Source organism: Python bivittatus, unplaced genomic scaffold (assembly GCF_059951505.1).
Source record: "Python bivittatus isolate LINGU-HERP-01145 unplaced genomic scaffold, Pbiv_v1 ctg000020_np1212, whole genome shotgun sequence".
Classification (NCBI taxonomy): domain Eukaryota; kingdom Metazoa; phylum Chordata; class Lepidosauria; order Squamata; family Pythonidae; genus Python; species Python bivittatus.
Window position 1 is genome coordinate 89,746,676 of NW_028277030.1, and position 17,988 is coordinate 89,764,663.

General features: G+C 39.5%; 1 protein-coding gene across 4 annotated transcripts in view; it reads right to left on the reverse strand.

The window, feature by feature from the left end:
* LYST (lysosomal trafficking regulator) overlaps nucleotides 1–17,988 on the reverse strand; it is a 108,858-nt gene that overhangs the window by 63,412 nt on the left and 27,458 nt on the right. For 3 of the 4 annotated variants that reach the window (XM_088143701.1, XM_088143684.1, XM_088143691.1), the window contains 10 exons: nucleotides 17,395–17,504; nucleotides 15,507–15,930; nucleotides 11,712–11,853; nucleotides 11,086–11,259; nucleotides 7,381–7,541; nucleotides 5,143–5,333; nucleotides 4,349–4,594; nucleotides 3,325–3,498; nucleotides 2,825–2,974; nucleotides 1,729–1,866 (listed from right to left, as the gene is read on the reverse strand). In XM_088143701.1, coding sequence (XP_087999827.1) covers nucleotides 1,729–1,866; nucleotides 2,825–2,974; nucleotides 3,325–3,498; nucleotides 4,349–4,594; nucleotides 5,143–5,333; nucleotides 7,381–7,541; nucleotides 11,086–11,259; nucleotides 11,712–11,853; nucleotides 15,507–15,930; nucleotides 17,395–17,504 — 1,910 coding nt within the window. The remainder of the gene's footprint in view (nucleotides 1–1,728; nucleotides 1,867–2,824; nucleotides 2,975–3,324; nucleotides 3,499–4,348; nucleotides 4,595–5,142; nucleotides 5,334–7,380; nucleotides 7,542–11,085; nucleotides 11,260–11,711; nucleotides 11,854–15,506; nucleotides 15,931–17,394; nucleotides 17,505–17,988) is intronic. The other variant, XM_088143696.1, reaches the window with a different exon arrangement.

Sequence of the window (17,988 nt, forward strand, 5' to 3'; positions counted from 1 at the left end):
TAGCAAGGTTATGCTCAAAATCCTACAAGCTAGGCTTCAGCAATACATGAACCGAGAACTACCGGATGTACAAGCTGGGTTTCGAAGAGGCAGAGGAACTAGAGATCAAATCGCCAACATTCGCTGGATCATGGAGAAAGCACGAGAGTTCCAGAAAAATATCTACTTCTGTTTCATTGACTATGCAAAAGCCTTTGATTGTGTGGATCACAACAAACTGTGGGAAGTTCTTAAAGAGATGGGGGTACCAGACCACCTTACCTGTCTCCTGAGAAATCTGTATGTGGGCCAAGAAGCAACAGTTAGAACCGATCATGGAACAACCGATTGGTTCAAAATAGGGAAAGGTGTACGACAAGGCTGTATACTGTCACCCTGCTTATTTAACCTATATGCAGAGTACATCATGAGAAATGCCAGGCTGGAAGAATCACAAGCCGGAATTAAGATTGCAGGGAGAATCATCAACAACCTCAGATATGCGGACGATACCACCCTAATGGCAGAAAGTGAAGAAGAACTAAAGAGCCTCTTGATGAGGGTGAAAGAGGAGAGTGCGAAAGCTGGCTTGAAACTCAACATTAAAAAAACTAAGATCATGGCATCTGGACCCATCAATTCCTGGCAAATAGAAGGGGTAGAAATGGAAACAGTAACAGACTTCATTTATTTGGGCTCCAAGATCACCGCAGACGGAGACTGCAGCCATGAAATTAAAAGACGCTTGCTCCTTGGGAGGAAAGCTATGGCAAGCCTAGATAGCATATTAAAAAGCAGAGATGTCACCTTGCCGACAAAGATCCGCATAGTCAAAGCTATGGTTTTTCCAGTAGTAATGTATGGCTGTGAGAGCTGGACCATAAAGAAGGCTGAGCGCCGAAGAATTGATGCCTTTGAACTATGGTGCTGGAGAAGACTCTTGAGAGTCCCCTGGACTGCTAGGAGGTCAAACCAGTCAATCTTAAAGGAAATCAACCCTGATTGCTCATTGGAAGGATCGATAATGAAGCTCAAGCTCAGATACTTTGGTCACCTAATGCGAAGAGAGATCTCTTTGGAGAAGACCCTGATGCTGGGAAAGATTGAAGGCAACAGGAGAAGAGGACGGTAGAGGATGAGATGGTTAGATAGCATCACTGAAGCAATGAGCATGAAACTGAGCAAACTCAGGGAGGCAGTGAAGGACAGGAAGGCCTGGCGCAATATGGTTCATGGGGTCACGAAGAGTCGGACACGACTTAACGACTAAACAACAACAACAACAACATTCTTTTTTACTGTTCCCAAGAAACTAGGATCAAAGAATTAGATATGAATGTCAACTAATATTAGTGGGCTTTTGTGAAGCTGATTCCAATGAGATCGAAGGGACTAAAGGACTTGCAAAGCTGAAAGCCCTTCGAGGTTCTTGCCATCCACCTTCATGATGCTGCGCCAGTGGCAAAATAACAGTATATAAGGTATTTGCCAGGTAGAACATAGACTGGCAGCAATAAACTGAGTTGGAAAATAAGGATGTATTTCAGTAGTCAACAGCTTCTGCTTACGATGAAGTTCTAGCTAATTCTTATTCGTAATATATATATGAAAAGGACAGAAAAGATTTGGGGAAGAAAAAATATAGAAAAGCATTATCAAAAGCTATGAATCATTCATACGCGCGCACACACACACATCTTCTCTTACATATTATGATTATCATATTCAAATTAAAAAATGGCATGGTACCTGCAGAACTTGACATGTCCTCAAGAAATGATGCACAACTCGAGCTTTAAGAAGTTGTTTAATGTTAAATAGCTGTTGCCAGTGATTATCTTGGATAAGTGTTTCTAGAGCTGATAACAGTGTTTTCCACACCCCTTGCTAAAGAAACCAAAATAGCAATACCATAAGCAGACATAAAAATCAATTAAGTTAAAAGCAAGTCACCATACAAACTGTAGTGAAAATGGAGATGTCACTTTGTTGCATGAAACTATATACACACTTGTGTGCAACTTCATGATCATGGAGCTGCTTTCCACAACTTGCTGCGTTGGACCTAGAACAGTATTTAGAAATGTCCTTTTTGCCATTTGGCAACCATTTCTGGATAGGTTGCATACAAGGCTTCGGGGATGCATGAGCCTGTATTCTACATGCAAAGAAGGAACTTTTCTCTTTCTCCTTGTCATTTGTCTGCTGTTAATGAATAAAATGAAGAACAAATTCCTCCTGTTTCCCGACAAACACATAATTTACTATTGCAACATTTACAATGAGATGGAAAACCTCAGCCTATTGTCTCTGTTTTCCAGATGCTTAGTCTGTGGATTCCCAATATGCCCATCTGTCCTGCATACATTTGGTTCCTGACAAGTTAAAGATGCACATGGGGCCTGATCCATTGGTTGTTTCAAGAAAAGAAGCCCAGACCCTTGAGCTGCTGGAGTATCAACTGGTGTACTCCTGTGAGGTGAGGATGGCAAAAGCCTTTACATTCCATTACAGAATTGTACCACGTGACTCTAAAGGCACATGGACTAACTTAGCTAGCACAGCTAAGGAGTAGCAGATGGGAACAAAGATTGAATGCAGTGTAATAATAGTTTCTTTTCAACTGAAATTTATGTCTAACTCTTTATGAATTAAGTTCCCATGGGGCCTCTATAGTTTTAAGGGTTTGGTGAAAATTAGGAGACAAGGGGAATGACCAACAGAAGGTCTGCAGCTTTCTAATAACCCTTTTACTCTGAACAGTATAAAGAGACGTTTCATCCTGGGCACGATAATATTTTACCATTAGTTACAAAGCAGTTGTTTTCCGATTAATGTAACTTACCTGGGCTTTAGACCATATCTTCCAATCAAACAGTAGCTCTTCCAACAATTTAACATCCTGGATTATTGCTCTAGATTCCACATCAAGTATGAATTGTCCATTCTCATTTAGATGGATCATTTTCTCATTACAGCATCCTTCAAGGAGAGTCTTTCAAAATGTAAAAACATTTTGAATTGAAAATCTTTTAAAAATATCTTCCAGAATTTGTACATGCTGGGTACTGCATCACTAACACTGATACCTCCTTTCAAAGAACACAAGCTCCAGCAAAAATTATAGTAATTGTTGGGTATTTAACTCTTATTAGAGTTTTAGCTCTAAACTTAATGGTATGTCTATCTGGCTGCAATAATTTATTTTAATGATCATAAAATAGATTGATATAAAATATGTGTCTTTGCTGATACCAGTCCCAAGCGTTCAAAACGGGGGCAAACATAGTTTATGAAAATTGTATTAACTATCTTGCCAAGACAATTGAAAGTACAGAATCTTACCTGCAAAATGTGAAATCCAACAATACACTTTGACTTTATCAACACCTGATGAATCATTGAATAACCATTGCAGTTTTCTAACTCATGTATTCTCTGTTGATTGTGTTTTGTTAAGACAAGGATAACTTTCAGAGCTAAAGCTTGTGTTTCTTCACAACTGCTGATCTCTACAACCTAAAAATAAGCCAATATGTCATTGAAGAAATGAAGTGTTTTTGACAAACTGTGACTTGCCACACAAGATGTAGCTAATTTTATTGACTACAAATTTCTGGTAGATATTTTACTTTCAAACACTAGTAGTACACCCATTTTGTCAAAACAAGTGATGCATGTATAACTGCATCAGACGGGTTGTTTTGTGATGAAACCTGCACAATGCATTCTTGAAACAGGGATTTAACTTAATAAATAATACATACAATAGCAACTATTTATACAGCAGTTCAGAGAATCCTGGGAGCTTCAAATAAATTATAAAGTCTTTAAACAATTATTAACTTTATTATGGTCACTGACCAGTGTGTCTAGGAAAAGAAAGACCCAGTTTCAAGTCCACCCTCACTAGGTGATTTTGGATTGTCATTGTCTCATAGCCCAAGCTACCTCTGATGTCTGTTTTTAAGGGGTTAAAAAGAAGGTGGAAGCACTATGTTCACCATTGCATCTCTTGCAAGAAAGGTGGGATATAAATCTAACAAATAAATAACACTGATTTATTTTTTAAATGATTGCTTGGATTTTTGTTTAAATTAACACTCCAATGAATTGGACGTTCCTTTTCCACACTCACCCACTATCATGATAGACCACAGCAGGATGAATACACAAAAATAGAATACACAATGTGAAAATTCAGTGTCACTGGCATCTTACAGCAGAAGAGCAATGTTAAGAGTAATTTCTGGAAGCCACCTATTTCTATGGAATACTCTTTTTATACTGATGCTTCCCATACCCTAGCAACAACAAAACTCCTGAAGGTCTATCATAAATATACTAATATAATTTTTCAACATCTTACTCTGGCAAAAAGGAAGATGAACGACCCAATTCCACCAATCTCATGAAGTATGCCTTGGAGACCTTTGTATTCAGCAGGCTGTAGCATTTTCAGATAATGAGGATCTGATAAATTGCTTTGTACTTCTTTTGAACTGAAAGGTCGCTGAGAAGGAATGCTTTTCGTTTGACCTTTAAGTGTGATTACTGGATCATAGATTGTGTAGTAACCAGGGCAGCAAGTGGTATAAACTGTAGCAAGGTTTTCCTGAAATATAATAGACAACATTTAAGAAGGGAGAAACTGTGGGAGATTAACAGGATTAAGTTATCAGAAGGATGTGTTCACTGTATTTCATTCTATCTCACCCTCCCTTTTTCATTTATACAAATTGTTGGTCTTCCTAGACTCATCTACTCCCCCAGACCAAATCTGGGGCCAGAGTAGCTAATGTCCAAGATAGGAAATCAGGACTGCTTCCGAAAGAAATATGGTCCTTCCCACACCCAAATGGCTTCATGACATTAAGAAACTTCACAGCAAAGGAGTTTATTTCTCACTCTTTTTCTCTAGTAATATTTAAAATTTCACTCCAATACATGTTCTAAATTGGTGTTCAACCCTAATTATTGTTATTCAAGATGTCTGAAATCAAGCAGAAATAAACTATTCCAAAGCAGATAATAAAATGTATTTGCTGTTTCATAAGTACATATTCCATTTGATTCAACTTCATTATTCATGATATATCTTTTGTGGTGCCTTAGCCTAAATTGCCATACTGAAGATATTGAGTACCAGGATTATAAACTTACAATTAAAGGCCCAGTGTCTACTTCTTTTTTTGTCATCAGAAGTTCTTTGATTTGTTCACACTGTAGAATCTCTTTATCTATATATTTGGAATAATTAGTTACTGATTTGCCATATTTACATGGCATTACAGAAGTGAAATCTGGTCCACAAGCATAGAGATAAAATGCTTCTTCAGGACCAATTGTTGCACCTACAAAAAACAAACACACCACACATTGTGTTTTAATACATGCTGCTTCATGTAAATAAAGTATATTTATATTAATGTGGAATTAACATACTCCTGGAAATTTCACTGAGTTAATAAGTCAGCATGAAAGATTATATAATGTTCTCACATGGGTAAGATAAGATGCATTTAAGAAAGTAAAGTAGCTTAGCCACAGAATACATGAAAGCATGCAGTGTTCAAAATAAGTATATTCCTAAGACTTGCAGAGGCTGAAATCCATCTGTTACAGGCTAATACATTACATTGCTCCTTATATTACTATAGCTAAATATGTGTGATACATAATGTAATATGAACACAAGCCTATAGTATAACTGAAGTTTTTATCAACATGGTAAAAGCACTTGGTTGAGGGATGACAATGACGAATTAAACCTTAAATAGAAGCAGCTCTCAAATATCTGTCAAAACTCCCTACAGTAAAATTATAAGAACAAAAACATTGTGTTTAACTCTGTAATGCCATGGTGACTCTGGGAAAAACTCATGACCTCACTCTGAAGCTTCCCCTGATGATTTCTTTGGTATCACCATTTATCAGCCATTTTCAAGAAAGCAGCATTTAATTTTCTTAGGAAAACTCATATCCTGCTGCTTTTCTATTTCTAGGATGGAGAAAAGCTTTTGAGATGGCTCACTGAAATATATAAGAATTTTTTTAAAAACTAAATGAACTGCAACTAACTGTTGACTGACATACCCAGGAGCATAAATACATTAAGCACTCATGAGACTAAATGCTGAAACGTCTTAACAAGGTAACAGAAAATCTTCACAGAACAGGAAGAATTATTCCCATTTAAAGAATTCCATAGCATAAGCAGATAATGTGGTTATCCTGCACACTGTAATAAATCTTATACCTGACACTGGGACATGGAGGAGAGCTGATCTTAGTGCTTTTTCAGGTACATGTGAGAAGCAGTCCTTCAAATATTTTCCCATAAGCAGAGTTCTGAATTCAGCTTAGGTACAGAGGAAGCTGATTCTGCTCTACTGTCTACCTTCTGGGAAATTTCCAAATGCTTTTCAAAAGTCTATATTACAATAGTCCAATCTCAGTGCTAGATTTCCTTTCTCTAGAAACAAAATGCAGTTGCTGACATGGCCAGAGCTAGATAAAAACATTTCAGATGACCTGAATATCCAAAAGTATTTTCCCATACTGAAAACCTGAGTCTTGAAGTGTTATTCCATATTGTAGAAACTATTTTCCTAAACTTTTCTAATAAATATTTCTACCCATCTTTCCTTTAAACTTTCTTTGGTTTATTCCTATTCAAGTGCAATACTTATCAAGTAGTGATTCCAAACAGCTCCTCTGGAATATAAGAAAGCGTCACATTGACTATATATGGATAACATCATCATTCAGATCCTAGGAAGACTTCTCTCTACAATGTCATGTAGATGTTGACAAGTATTGGGAACTCCACAGCCCTTTACTGCTGTGAAATGCTGCCTAGCACCACTTTCTAAAACTGTTGCTTCAGGAAAATCAGAACATGAACAAAATGATATGCCTACAATTTCTTCCCATCAAATGATATAGAATACTTCCATGGTTGATATACTTAAAGATGACTAAGGAAAGGGAATGGGACTGAGAAGCTTAAACATTCTTGGTCAAGGGACTGAGAAGCCAGAACAGTCAAGGGAGCCCTGTTGTTTTGCCAAAGAAAACTGAGCTATAAATGAATAAATATAAATGAATTTCTGTAAAGTCTACTACTATAAAAAGCCATTCTATTTTTAAAAACATAACTATAATTAACTGGTCTGCAGTTTATATCTTCTAATATTTTTATTATAACCATTTGATAAAATCAAGTTCCTAGATTTCTGGTGTGTCTAATAATGGCTTGCCTGATTTTAAACAGTCTGAATTTCTATAACAAAGCAAGATATAAATATTGTAAATAAGCCTTAAAACCAATTCCAATATAAGGCACAAATTCAGGACAAGATGACAAGCAATTTATAGAGAGAGAAAATTACAACATACCATTGAAGAGAAGCAAATTTCCAAGGCTCCATCTCCCAGTTAACTGCAAAAAATCATCTTGGGATGATGTATAATGGCCTGTCATACAGAATGTCTTATTACAGTCAGATGACAAACTCATTTTTCTTGGAAGTGTATAATCTAAACAGATGTCAGGTTTTCTAAAATAAATAAATAAATAAATAAATAAATAAATAAATCTTTTTAAATGTCTTAAACAATTTCACTGAGCAAATAAAGGTAATAAGGACTTTATGTTATCTATTATCTATCATCCATTAATGGAAGTGGCAAAGAAAGAGATTTAAGTAAAACTGAAGTGCTCTACAAGAGTTTCTATCCCTTATCTTCTGCCTTAGGGGGTTGTGACTGCTGTAACCTGCATCAGTAAATTCTGCTTTTCTGCTTCTAATGGAGTGGCCAATGTGAAGCAGTAGATAGCTATATAGTAGTAATTCAACATTTTAGCTCCCAAGAAACCTAAGATACAGATCTTCTCACTTTTCATCATCCCCTAAATTTCCTCTGCATTATGCTGTTGATAGCATAGAAATCCCATTCACATGAACCTGCAGTTTCAATCTCTTCAGTAACATTTGCTGTTAGTCCCCAATTCTGACTGACCAACCAACTAAATAATGAAGAGCTTATTTATGTCAATCCCATTAAAAATATGAAAGATGTTCTTGTCTGCTGCCAAAGAACAATTCTCAGTGAAGCACACAGAAGAACTACTGTGAGGACAAATGGACAAAATTTATCCATAACAGTCCAATCCAGGCACCTGATAGTTTCCTAAATGTACGTGAAGAATTTCCCATTTTGTTTCTCAGCTATATAGGTAGTCCTCATTTAGCAACCACAATTGGGACCAGCAACTTGGTCATTAAGCAAAGTGGTTGCTAAGTGAGAAATCACATGACCACAACTGAGCTTACAATTTTAATTCAGCTTTCCTTTGCTTTACAGCATCAGAAGGATATGATCCCAAACAGCCGGGTGAGCCCAAATGGCAGAGCAAGTTTCTGGAACTCAACTCACAAGGAAGATGGGTTATAGCCCTTTTCCCCCACTCCCTCACCCTTTGAAATGCTCACCCCAGCACTGGGATAATTAGCAAGAAGAGAACTGATGTTTTGTATTTACATTCATTGGAGAGGAAGGGATTACAAGAGAGTAAACAGGCACACAATGGGGAATACACATTGAAAAGAATGCGCTAGTGCCTGCCCTTTGCCTAGCCTACTCAGGGCTGCAAGCCACAAGCTGCTTAGGATGCAAACAGAAGCAATCAGTGTGAAACTGATTAAGATCTGGTCAATTTCAGGCAGCAGCCCCAGTTCTAATCAACTAATTAAGGTCACAGAGCTGAGCTTGTTAAGTTGCAGTTAGCACTTTGTAGGAATACCATACAGAGAAAAGCATCTCAGGAAGAGATAGCTTCTTCAGGCAATCTTTCCACAGGGGGGGGGGGAGAGAAAAAAATGGGTCAGGCACAGGAGGATGTGTGCTTATTGACTGTAATGGCTAACACCTGAGACAAACACATACACACACACACTGCAAAGGTAGTAAATGCATGTATTTGTTACAAAGTTACTTCTTCATCACTGTCATAACAGCAAACGGTCACTGTCCAAGGCAGTCCCTAATGAGGACTACCTGTAATGTCAATGCCCAGGAGTTGACACAATTGCTCTTAAGTACCTCTTCCTTTTCATGGAGCCAAATCATCACCTTGATTTACCAGGGAAGTAGATAGGGTATCACTCAAAGTGCCAGTGGAGGGACTCTTGGGTAGATCAGATTGTGTATGGACTACATCTGAACTCAGAATCTGAACACCTACTCTGCAACAATAAAAGAAGCTTACTTCCCTGGGTCTGCTGCTTTTATACAGAATAGGCAAATTTTTGTACTGTATGGCATTTCCTTTACCAAGAAATCAAAGGATAAGAACTACAACATGCAATGGCATGCTCTAAACAAGTTGCATTGTCTTTGCAGACAAGGTTGATTGGAGCTGTCAGAATTACAAAAGGTCATAGAGATATGTCAGCAACCACTTGCCTTGTACTTTATTTTTTTCAGCTTGCAGCTCCTGAAAATGTGGACAGGATGTGTGGAGAGGTGAGGGCCACAACTCTTGCCCCTCCAGGTTGATTAAATCAGGCCCATGGTTAACAGGGATGCCTGATGCCTCTTTATAGGAGGAATATATTCCCTTGCCTAAATGCAGTCATCAGACGTTTACTGAAGACCTGTACAGTTATAAACCATCTGAAATGTTTGTTTCTGAGTAAGCTGATAAAGAAGGTAGTGATGGTCTTGCAATTCCACATGCATCTGAATGACATGAATTTTCTAGATCCATTTCAATTAGGTTTTCAGACTGATATGATACTGAAACTGCTATGTGGGATACTGGATGAAGGAAGTTTAGCCATGGTAATTCTTCTGAAGCTCCTGGCAGGATTGGCACTTGGGGGCAATTTTACAGTAGCTCTGATCCTTCCTATTGAGGTCTTGTTTAGCCTACTGGCAGTGCTGGGGACTACTGTTTGACATCTAAGCTACTATGATATCCCACAGGGTTTCATCTTATTTCCATGTTGATCAACATCTACATTAAACCACTGGGAGAAATCATCCAGAACTTTGGAACAGAGCACGATCAATATGCTGTTGAAACCCAGCTCTATTGTTTTTTACTATTTAATCCAAAGGAAGCAAACAATACTCTTAACTATTTCCTGTTTGTTAATTATCCAGATGATGTAGAACAAGATCAAATTAAATCCAGACAAAATGGAGTTGCTATTGGTTAAACAGGAAACTGGATTCAGCAATCAATAGCACTGTTGTCAGAAGTTCATTTTTCTAGCATGTGGAATGTACAATCTTAGGGGCTGCATATAATCTGCACTCTCTCAGTGTAAAGATACTTCCCTTGCCAGTCTTTTAATTTGTGGGTGATTTTAATATTTTATTTTATTATTTAATTTCAATCTATATTTTTAATGTTTATATTGTTTTTGTTTTAAATCAAATCAATAAATGTGATGGGCTATGTTTGGGGGCAGAACATACCAGAAACTTTTTCACTTCTCTTGCTTGTGAAGGAAGAAGGAAAGTTTATCACTGGAAGCTTGGCAGTGGGTGCAGCAAACTCAACAAGTAGAAATAAAGAATGACTATTGGTTGGCTGGCATTCTCTGTACTCAGCTACTGACTGGCTTTGTTTAAGCTCTTATTTGCTGAAAATGTCCTCTGTGAGCTCCAGAGCTAAAACATATGGTCAGTACCTTCCTGAATTTGTTCTGAATCTGCAGATGATTAAGAATTCAGCAAGGGAAAAGCAGGTTGAATTTAAAGTACATTAAGAATTATGTGCAAACAGTAGGGTGGCAGATCTTAGTATCAGTTATCACATATGGTGCAATATATGTCACAATCACAAAGTCTCTACTGAACTGTGGTTGTAAGGGTAACCACAATGTCAGTTGTAAGTTATTTAAAGCATACAAGACTGATACATCAAAGGTTTATTGAAAGAGGTGAGAAATGATTCTGTTATTTGTAATTAACAATTCTTAGTATGCATTTCTATTTTTTTATAAGGTCAGATCTTAAAAGAATAGACAAGGTTTCTAATGACCTCCTTTGTTACATGTATATATTATTTATAATCTTGGGAAAACATACCTCTGACCACAAATCCACAGAGAGAGAGTTCCATGGATATTTTTCTTGTTTTCTGGTTGTTCAGTGTATGTTAGTGCCAAATGCTGCCATTTGCCTACAAGGAAAGTATTGTCTGGTGTTTCAGCTTGTGCTAATAATCCAGCTTTCATTTCATCATTTGGATCCATACACATACTATGAAAATAAAAAAGAGGAAAATCACTAAGAAGTTATCAAAATATCTTTCAAACGTTTTACAGTGTTTTGAGCTAAATTGGCATTAGCACCAAGTAAAGACATTTAACTGAGTATTGGCTTTTGCATGATGTCTAGAGAATCATGTTTTCTATGCTGTATCACTCTCTTATTCAGCAACGCTTAGCAAAACACAAACAATAACATTTTGCTACCAATTAAAACTGATTAAGCAGAAACATCATTTTACTCATTGTGTTTGACTCCTTCTTTGAACTCAACATGGATAAATTTAGGGTAAAATTAGGATATACATAAGTACAGATCATGGTAACTTTATAGGGTAACATGGTAATATTTCATTGGATAGTATAGCAAATCCCTGATGACAAAAGGCATAAATGATTTGTTCAAATGCTTCAAGATTCATCTCTAAAACAAGATAACAGTACCGAAATGTGAAAGCTCCTGAGTTCACATTAGCCCAGACTTGTATCATCAATGCTTTAGAGCCCAATGAAAATATATGAAGGCAGCCATCTTCAAGAAGTTTGTCTCCCAAACTGAAGTAATCAAATCCGGATTTGCCTTCTTCTGTAACATATAACAATTATAAAACCAAGTGTGTCATTAATCAGAATATTATTCCATGAAACAGAGGAATCTGGAACTTTGGTGTACTGTATTTTGAAATTTAATTTGTAGACATGCCCAAGTATTATAGACAGGAGCATTTCACTTTGCATTTCTCATAATTGGGAAAAAGTGAGGCAAGTTTAGAATAGCTGTATAACTAACAAAAAATGAAACTGTTATAGTGCTTTTTACTAAGGATTAAAAGCACTTATGAATGTTGCTAATATAAGAGCCAATTAAAAGAAAAATGAGAATGCCTCCTAAGCAAAGTGAGTATGCTTCCTATATCCTCATCCAAACTGATTTAGAAAGAGCATATCAAATCTCAAGTATGAAAAGGATTAAAGAACATGCTGATCCAGTGGCACTGATATGTGAGAATATTAAGGTTTAACTTAAAGCTATGATTGACAAGTTTGAAGCAAAAATACAATCTTTTGTATTCTGTACCAATAATTTACATCTTTATAGTACAAAATATCAATATATCAACAAATAAAACAGCACCCCCCCCAAAATACAAGCCTTCCCCAAAGCTAATAATACAGAAAATTAAGTAACAGAACTTAATCTCAGCCTTCCTCAAAATTAATAAGCTATATATAAAATTAAGCAAAGGTAGAGTTAAATTCTAGTTTAAAATGAAATGTCTCCAACTTGCTGGCAGAGAAAGAGAAAAATAATCTATTTGGGGCACCAATATCCATATATGGGTACTGCCACTAAGAAAGTGCATGCCACTATATGTGCTTGAAGACAACAGTAGCCAGGACAGGAAAATTTCAATTGATTTTTTAAAGATCTCTGAATATTTTCTCACCAACTTCTTGCTTGAATGAAGGCTAGTTATACAGGTAGTCCACACTTGGGACCGGCATTTCCGTCACTAAGCGATGTGGTCGTAAAGCGAGATGTCACATGACTGCATCGCTTACTGACCGCAACCTTGGCAATTTCATAAAACGAATTTCACCAGTCATTAGCCAAGGATCCACTCCAATCCAAGCTATTCCAGGCCTGGTCCCTCCCAGCCCCAAGCCTCAGTAAGGTAAGGGAATGTCTCCAACTCCCCCCACTTGCCTATCTCCCCCCCATCTCTGCCCTTCTCGCCATCCTAAACCCTGCCTCGCAGCCTTGTAGGGTGGCAAGCAGCCCCAGAACCACATGGCTCTGGGGCTGCAAGAAGCCTGAGCTGCAGCACAGCACGAAGCTGCAGCCACCCCAGCCCAGTCATGTAACACCACACCAGGAAGCTGCAGCCACTCCAGCCCAGCCACACAAAGCCACCCCAGGAAGCTGCAACTGCCCCAGCTCAGCCACCCCAAGCCACCCCAGCCCAGCTGCCCCAAGCACATAAAGCTGCCCCAGGAAGCTACAGCTGCCCCAAGCCATGCGAAGCCACCCCAGGAAGCTGCAGCCGCCCAGCCCAGCTCCCTCAAGCCACATAAAGCTGCCCCAGGAAGATACAGCTGCCTCAAGCCCTGTGAAGCTGCCCCAGGAATTTGCAGCTACCCCAGCACAGCCACCCCAAGCTGCCTCAAGAAGCATTTGTTAGTCCAGCTGCTTTTTGTCCCAGCCCCCGCAGTCAAAGCAGAAGCGCCTCTCTGCCTTTGCTGTCTCCTTTTTGGACCCAGCTTCTCCAGTGAACTTTTCCTATATGTGGCTTCTTGAGCCTTCGGAAAGGGGCTTCCTTTTGCCAGCTTTGTACAAAGGGATTCTTGGCATGAAGGGCCAGGCCGGGCATAGTTAAAAAAACAACATGTAAAAGAATACACCGAATGGAAGAGCAAAAATACCAGATCAAAACCAAAACAGACCAGACCAAAGCAAAACAAAAGGGGGCTCTACAATCACCCTGTCCCCAGGGTCTAGGAGAATAAGCAGATCTTTAGTGATTTCCTAAACAAGATATAGATGGGAGCCACACAAATCTTTGAGGGCAGATCATTCCAAAGGGCAGGAACTGCAACACAGTAGGTATGCTTCCTGGGTCTACAAGATAAAATTCTTCAATTGATGGGACCCAGAGCACCTCCACCCTTCCGGACTATATGGAAGTGCAGAGATGAGTGGAGATAAACGGTCCCTCAAATAGTCAGGCCCTAGGCCATACACACCATAATATGGATGTGATTACAGGGCTGCACAAAGTATTTGAAGGGGTTTTGTAAAAATACATTGGTTCAAAGCACTGTCCATTCTCAAAGTACTGAGATAACTACATCCTCCAGAAGGCTCTGTACCACTACTTTAAGTGGATCATCTTCACATGCACACACACGCATAGACTGAATTCATGGCATGGGGCCAGGATACTTGAAGGACTGCCTCTCTCCAGTTGTCTCTATTCACCCTATTAGATCTTGTAGGAAGGGCACGCTCCAGGTCCCTATCACTTTGTGGGACCCAGGAAGTGTGCCTTTTTGCATGCGGTGCCTGCCCCTGAAACGCCTTGGCACCAAGCCTGCTGGCCTTCCAGAAAGCACTTAAGATCTGACTGTTTGCCCAGGCATGGAGGTTGGGAAGTAAGGAAGGTCTGGATGGTTGTCATTATTTTGAAGTTTCTTCTATTTGGCTGCTATTTCTTTTTCTTTAATTATAGAGTGGTACCTCTAGTTACGAACTTAATCCGTTCCGTGACTCTGGTTGCAACTCGAGTTGGTTGCAAGTCGAGGTAAAGTTTCCCATAAGGTTCAATGTAAATATGGTTAATCCGTTCCGCCCTCCGAATTTGGTCGCACCACGAGGCAAATTTCCCCATAAGGTTCAATGTAAATACAGCTAATCCGCCCTCCGAATTTGGTTGCACCACGAGGCAAATTTCCCCATAAGGTTCAATGTAAATACGGCTAATCCGCCCTCCGAATTTGGTCGCACCCCGAGGTAAATTTCCCCATAAGGTTCAATGTAAATACGGCTAATCCGCCCTTCGAATTTGGTCGCACCCCGAGGTAAATTTCCCCCATAAGGTTCAATGTAAATACGGCTAAACAGTTCTGAAACATATGCATTTTATTTTTAAACCTCAAAAACATGAAAAAAAGTACAGTACAGCACAGTATGAAGAGGGAGAATGGGGTGGGGAGGCAGTTATTGTTTGGAGGGAGAGTCCCACTCCAAAGGGACATCGGGGAGATCTCCTTCATCAGGAGTTTCCTCTCTTCTTTGCCTCTTAAGCTGCAGGCTCAGTTCTGGGGAAAAACCTGTCTAAAGTCAGTTGCCAGCCTGCTCTGCATTTTCTTTGGAGCCATGCTGACAAGCACACCAAAAACCTTCCAAATGCCACAAAACACACAAGCCTCACCGAACGTCTCCTTGCTACCGCAATCTCGCCCACAGGAAGCCACGACCGCATGGCAGCAGGGAAAATGGCCGCGGATCCGGTTCGTAACTCGAGGCGGAGTTCGCATGTCGAGGTAAATTTTTGGGGCCAGAGCTGGTCGTATCTTGAAAAATTCGTAAGGAGGGGCGTTCGTAACTAGAGGTACCACTGTATGTTGTGTTTTTTACAGTTATTTATAGTAGTTTTAATGTTTAATTTTGTTCACCGCTCAGAGGAGCAGCCATATAAATAAATCAATCATTTCCACAGCGTTACACGTGTGACTTACCTGCTTCATCAAAACTGCTGTCATGTGAAATTAGTGACTTGCTCCTCCTTTTCATTCTTTTACCTTTCTCCAAGGAACTGCCTGCTCTGTGAATACATTCAGCGCTGAACCACAATGAGATACTGAATCCTTCAGACATATGTGGCCAACAATTTTGCCCCACCAGAGGCAAATGGATTGGAGCCACATGCCATGGAGAGAGAAGATGGTGTGGCAAACTCTCACCCTCTGGTTCTTTCTTTGACTGGACTAATTTTGCTCGCCTCAGTAATGCTACAGTTTTGCTGCTGAGTGTGGGAGCTGGCTTTTGGCAAGGGCTGCTTCCTAAACTTGGAATTTGGTGCAAAGGAAATACGATATGCTGTAAAGGCCTCAGCCTGGTATTTGCCTCCAAAATCTTTAGGATCCCTTTAAGGAGGATACCCTAAAAGGAATGAACAAAATTTTAAAAAATGGTCATTATACTCTATAACTTGGTTCCCTAATGCAGCATTTATGAATGTCCATGTGCCTGCCAGTAGCTCCTGCTCACTTTCTAAAAAGTTATTTTTTAAAACAAATTGAATTAATAGATGCATATTACAATATTAAGAACCACCCTCAAGCGTAATCTCTACTTCCAGCAATGCTTCTGAGCTTCACACAGAATACAGAGACATTCTTAGAAAATAAAATGGTAGATGAGTATGGCCAAAACTCTGTATAGAACTGCCCTGCCCAGAAGAAAAGCAGCGCAGGGTAAACTGAGGATATCCTGAAGGTCTAGAAAGAGTGGTAAGAAGTGAGCTCACGGTTTGCCATCCAGTGAATGGCTGGTTTAGGATTTGGCCATGTGCTATCTTCCCATCATTGCTTTTACCCGTACCCCTCAAGTCACTTCTGAAGATCAGTAAATCTCTAGAGTAAACTCTCATCACCACCCAAAAAAAGAAAACAAGGCACTCCCTCTAGGTTTATATATGGGGCTCTTTAGGGCATAATCTATGTCTGAAATTTATATAGTTGAAACTATTTTTAACCAGGAATGTTATTTCCCTCTGTGAAGAAAGAAACAACCATGAACATAAAATATAACAACAATCATTTTAAAATAGCATTATTTTCAAAGTGCCATTAAGTTATCTTCCCTGTCTGCTTTTCCCCAAATTTCTAAAAAAAAATGGTATATTGTACAAATCTATAGGAACTGTTACTACAGTGGTACCTCGGGATACGAACTTAATCCGTTCCGTGACTCTGGTCGTAACCCGACGCAAATTTCCCCATAGGGTTCAATGTAAATCCGGTTAATCCGTTCCGCCCTCCGAATTTGGTCGCACCCCGAAGCAAATTTTCCCATAAGGTTCAATGTAATTACCGTTAATCCGTTCTGGCGTCCGCGGACCACGCATCAGGGCCAGGAAAACAGCCGGGCGCCGCGCGGCATGGCGGGAAAACGGCCGGGCCCCGCGCGGCAGGAAAATGGCCAGGCGCGGCGCAAAAACGACCGGGCGCGGCGCAGCGGGAGAACGGCCAGGCGCGGCGCAGCGGGAAAACGGCCGGGCGCGGCGCGGCAGGAAAACGGCCGCGGACCACATGTCAGGGGCGGGAAAATGGCCGTGGACCACGTGTCAGGGGTGGGAAAATGGCCGCGGACCACGTGTCAGGGCGGAAAAATGGCCGTACCCCGAGGCGGAGTTCGCACATCGAGGTAAATTTTTGCGGCCGGAGCTGGTCGTAACCCGAAAAGTTCGTTAGTAGAGGCGTTCGTGTCCCGAGGTACCACTGCATACTATCAGTTACAGGGTAACATGCTAATTTATTTGACAATCTCAGTAATAAAACACAAATATTAAATCAATAATTAACTTCAATTCAAAGTACTACCCTTGTACTATTAACATATTACCGTAGAAGGTGTTTTTTCTAAAAAGATCCTTAGAAGAAGTGTGAGCTCTTCTGAAGATGTACTTGAACTCATCAGAGAAACCAGCAGATCCACTAATGTTTTCTGACATACTGAAAAGCAGAATCGTGGTTTTAAAATTATTCCATATTATACTAAACACTGTTAAAGCTATTAAAAATAGGCTGCAATCCAACAAATTTGATCCAATAAGCCACTCAATGTGGCTTCTAAGGCTTTTCATATTCTTCCCAGCAGCAATCCCTACATTGCTGGATAAATCTTTCTTACAACAAAAGAAATAACTGAAAGCAACATCTACCTAGACTTGTAATTAGGAAAAATTCCTTGCTTCCTATCTATCTCTTGCTTCTTCACTGCTATGACTTCTGGTGTGGAAGTATGAGCACAAAGACATGCTGCTCTAGAAGATTTTTTTTTTTTTTTGCCTAATAATGATGTAAAAATGTGAATGAATAAGGTATTAGAGTGATGACAATATCTTTATACATATGCATAATGCACAAGAACGGGTAAGTGTATTTTACACCCATTGGGTTGCATTAATAGTAGCAAGGGTAAGGCAACTTGAAATAG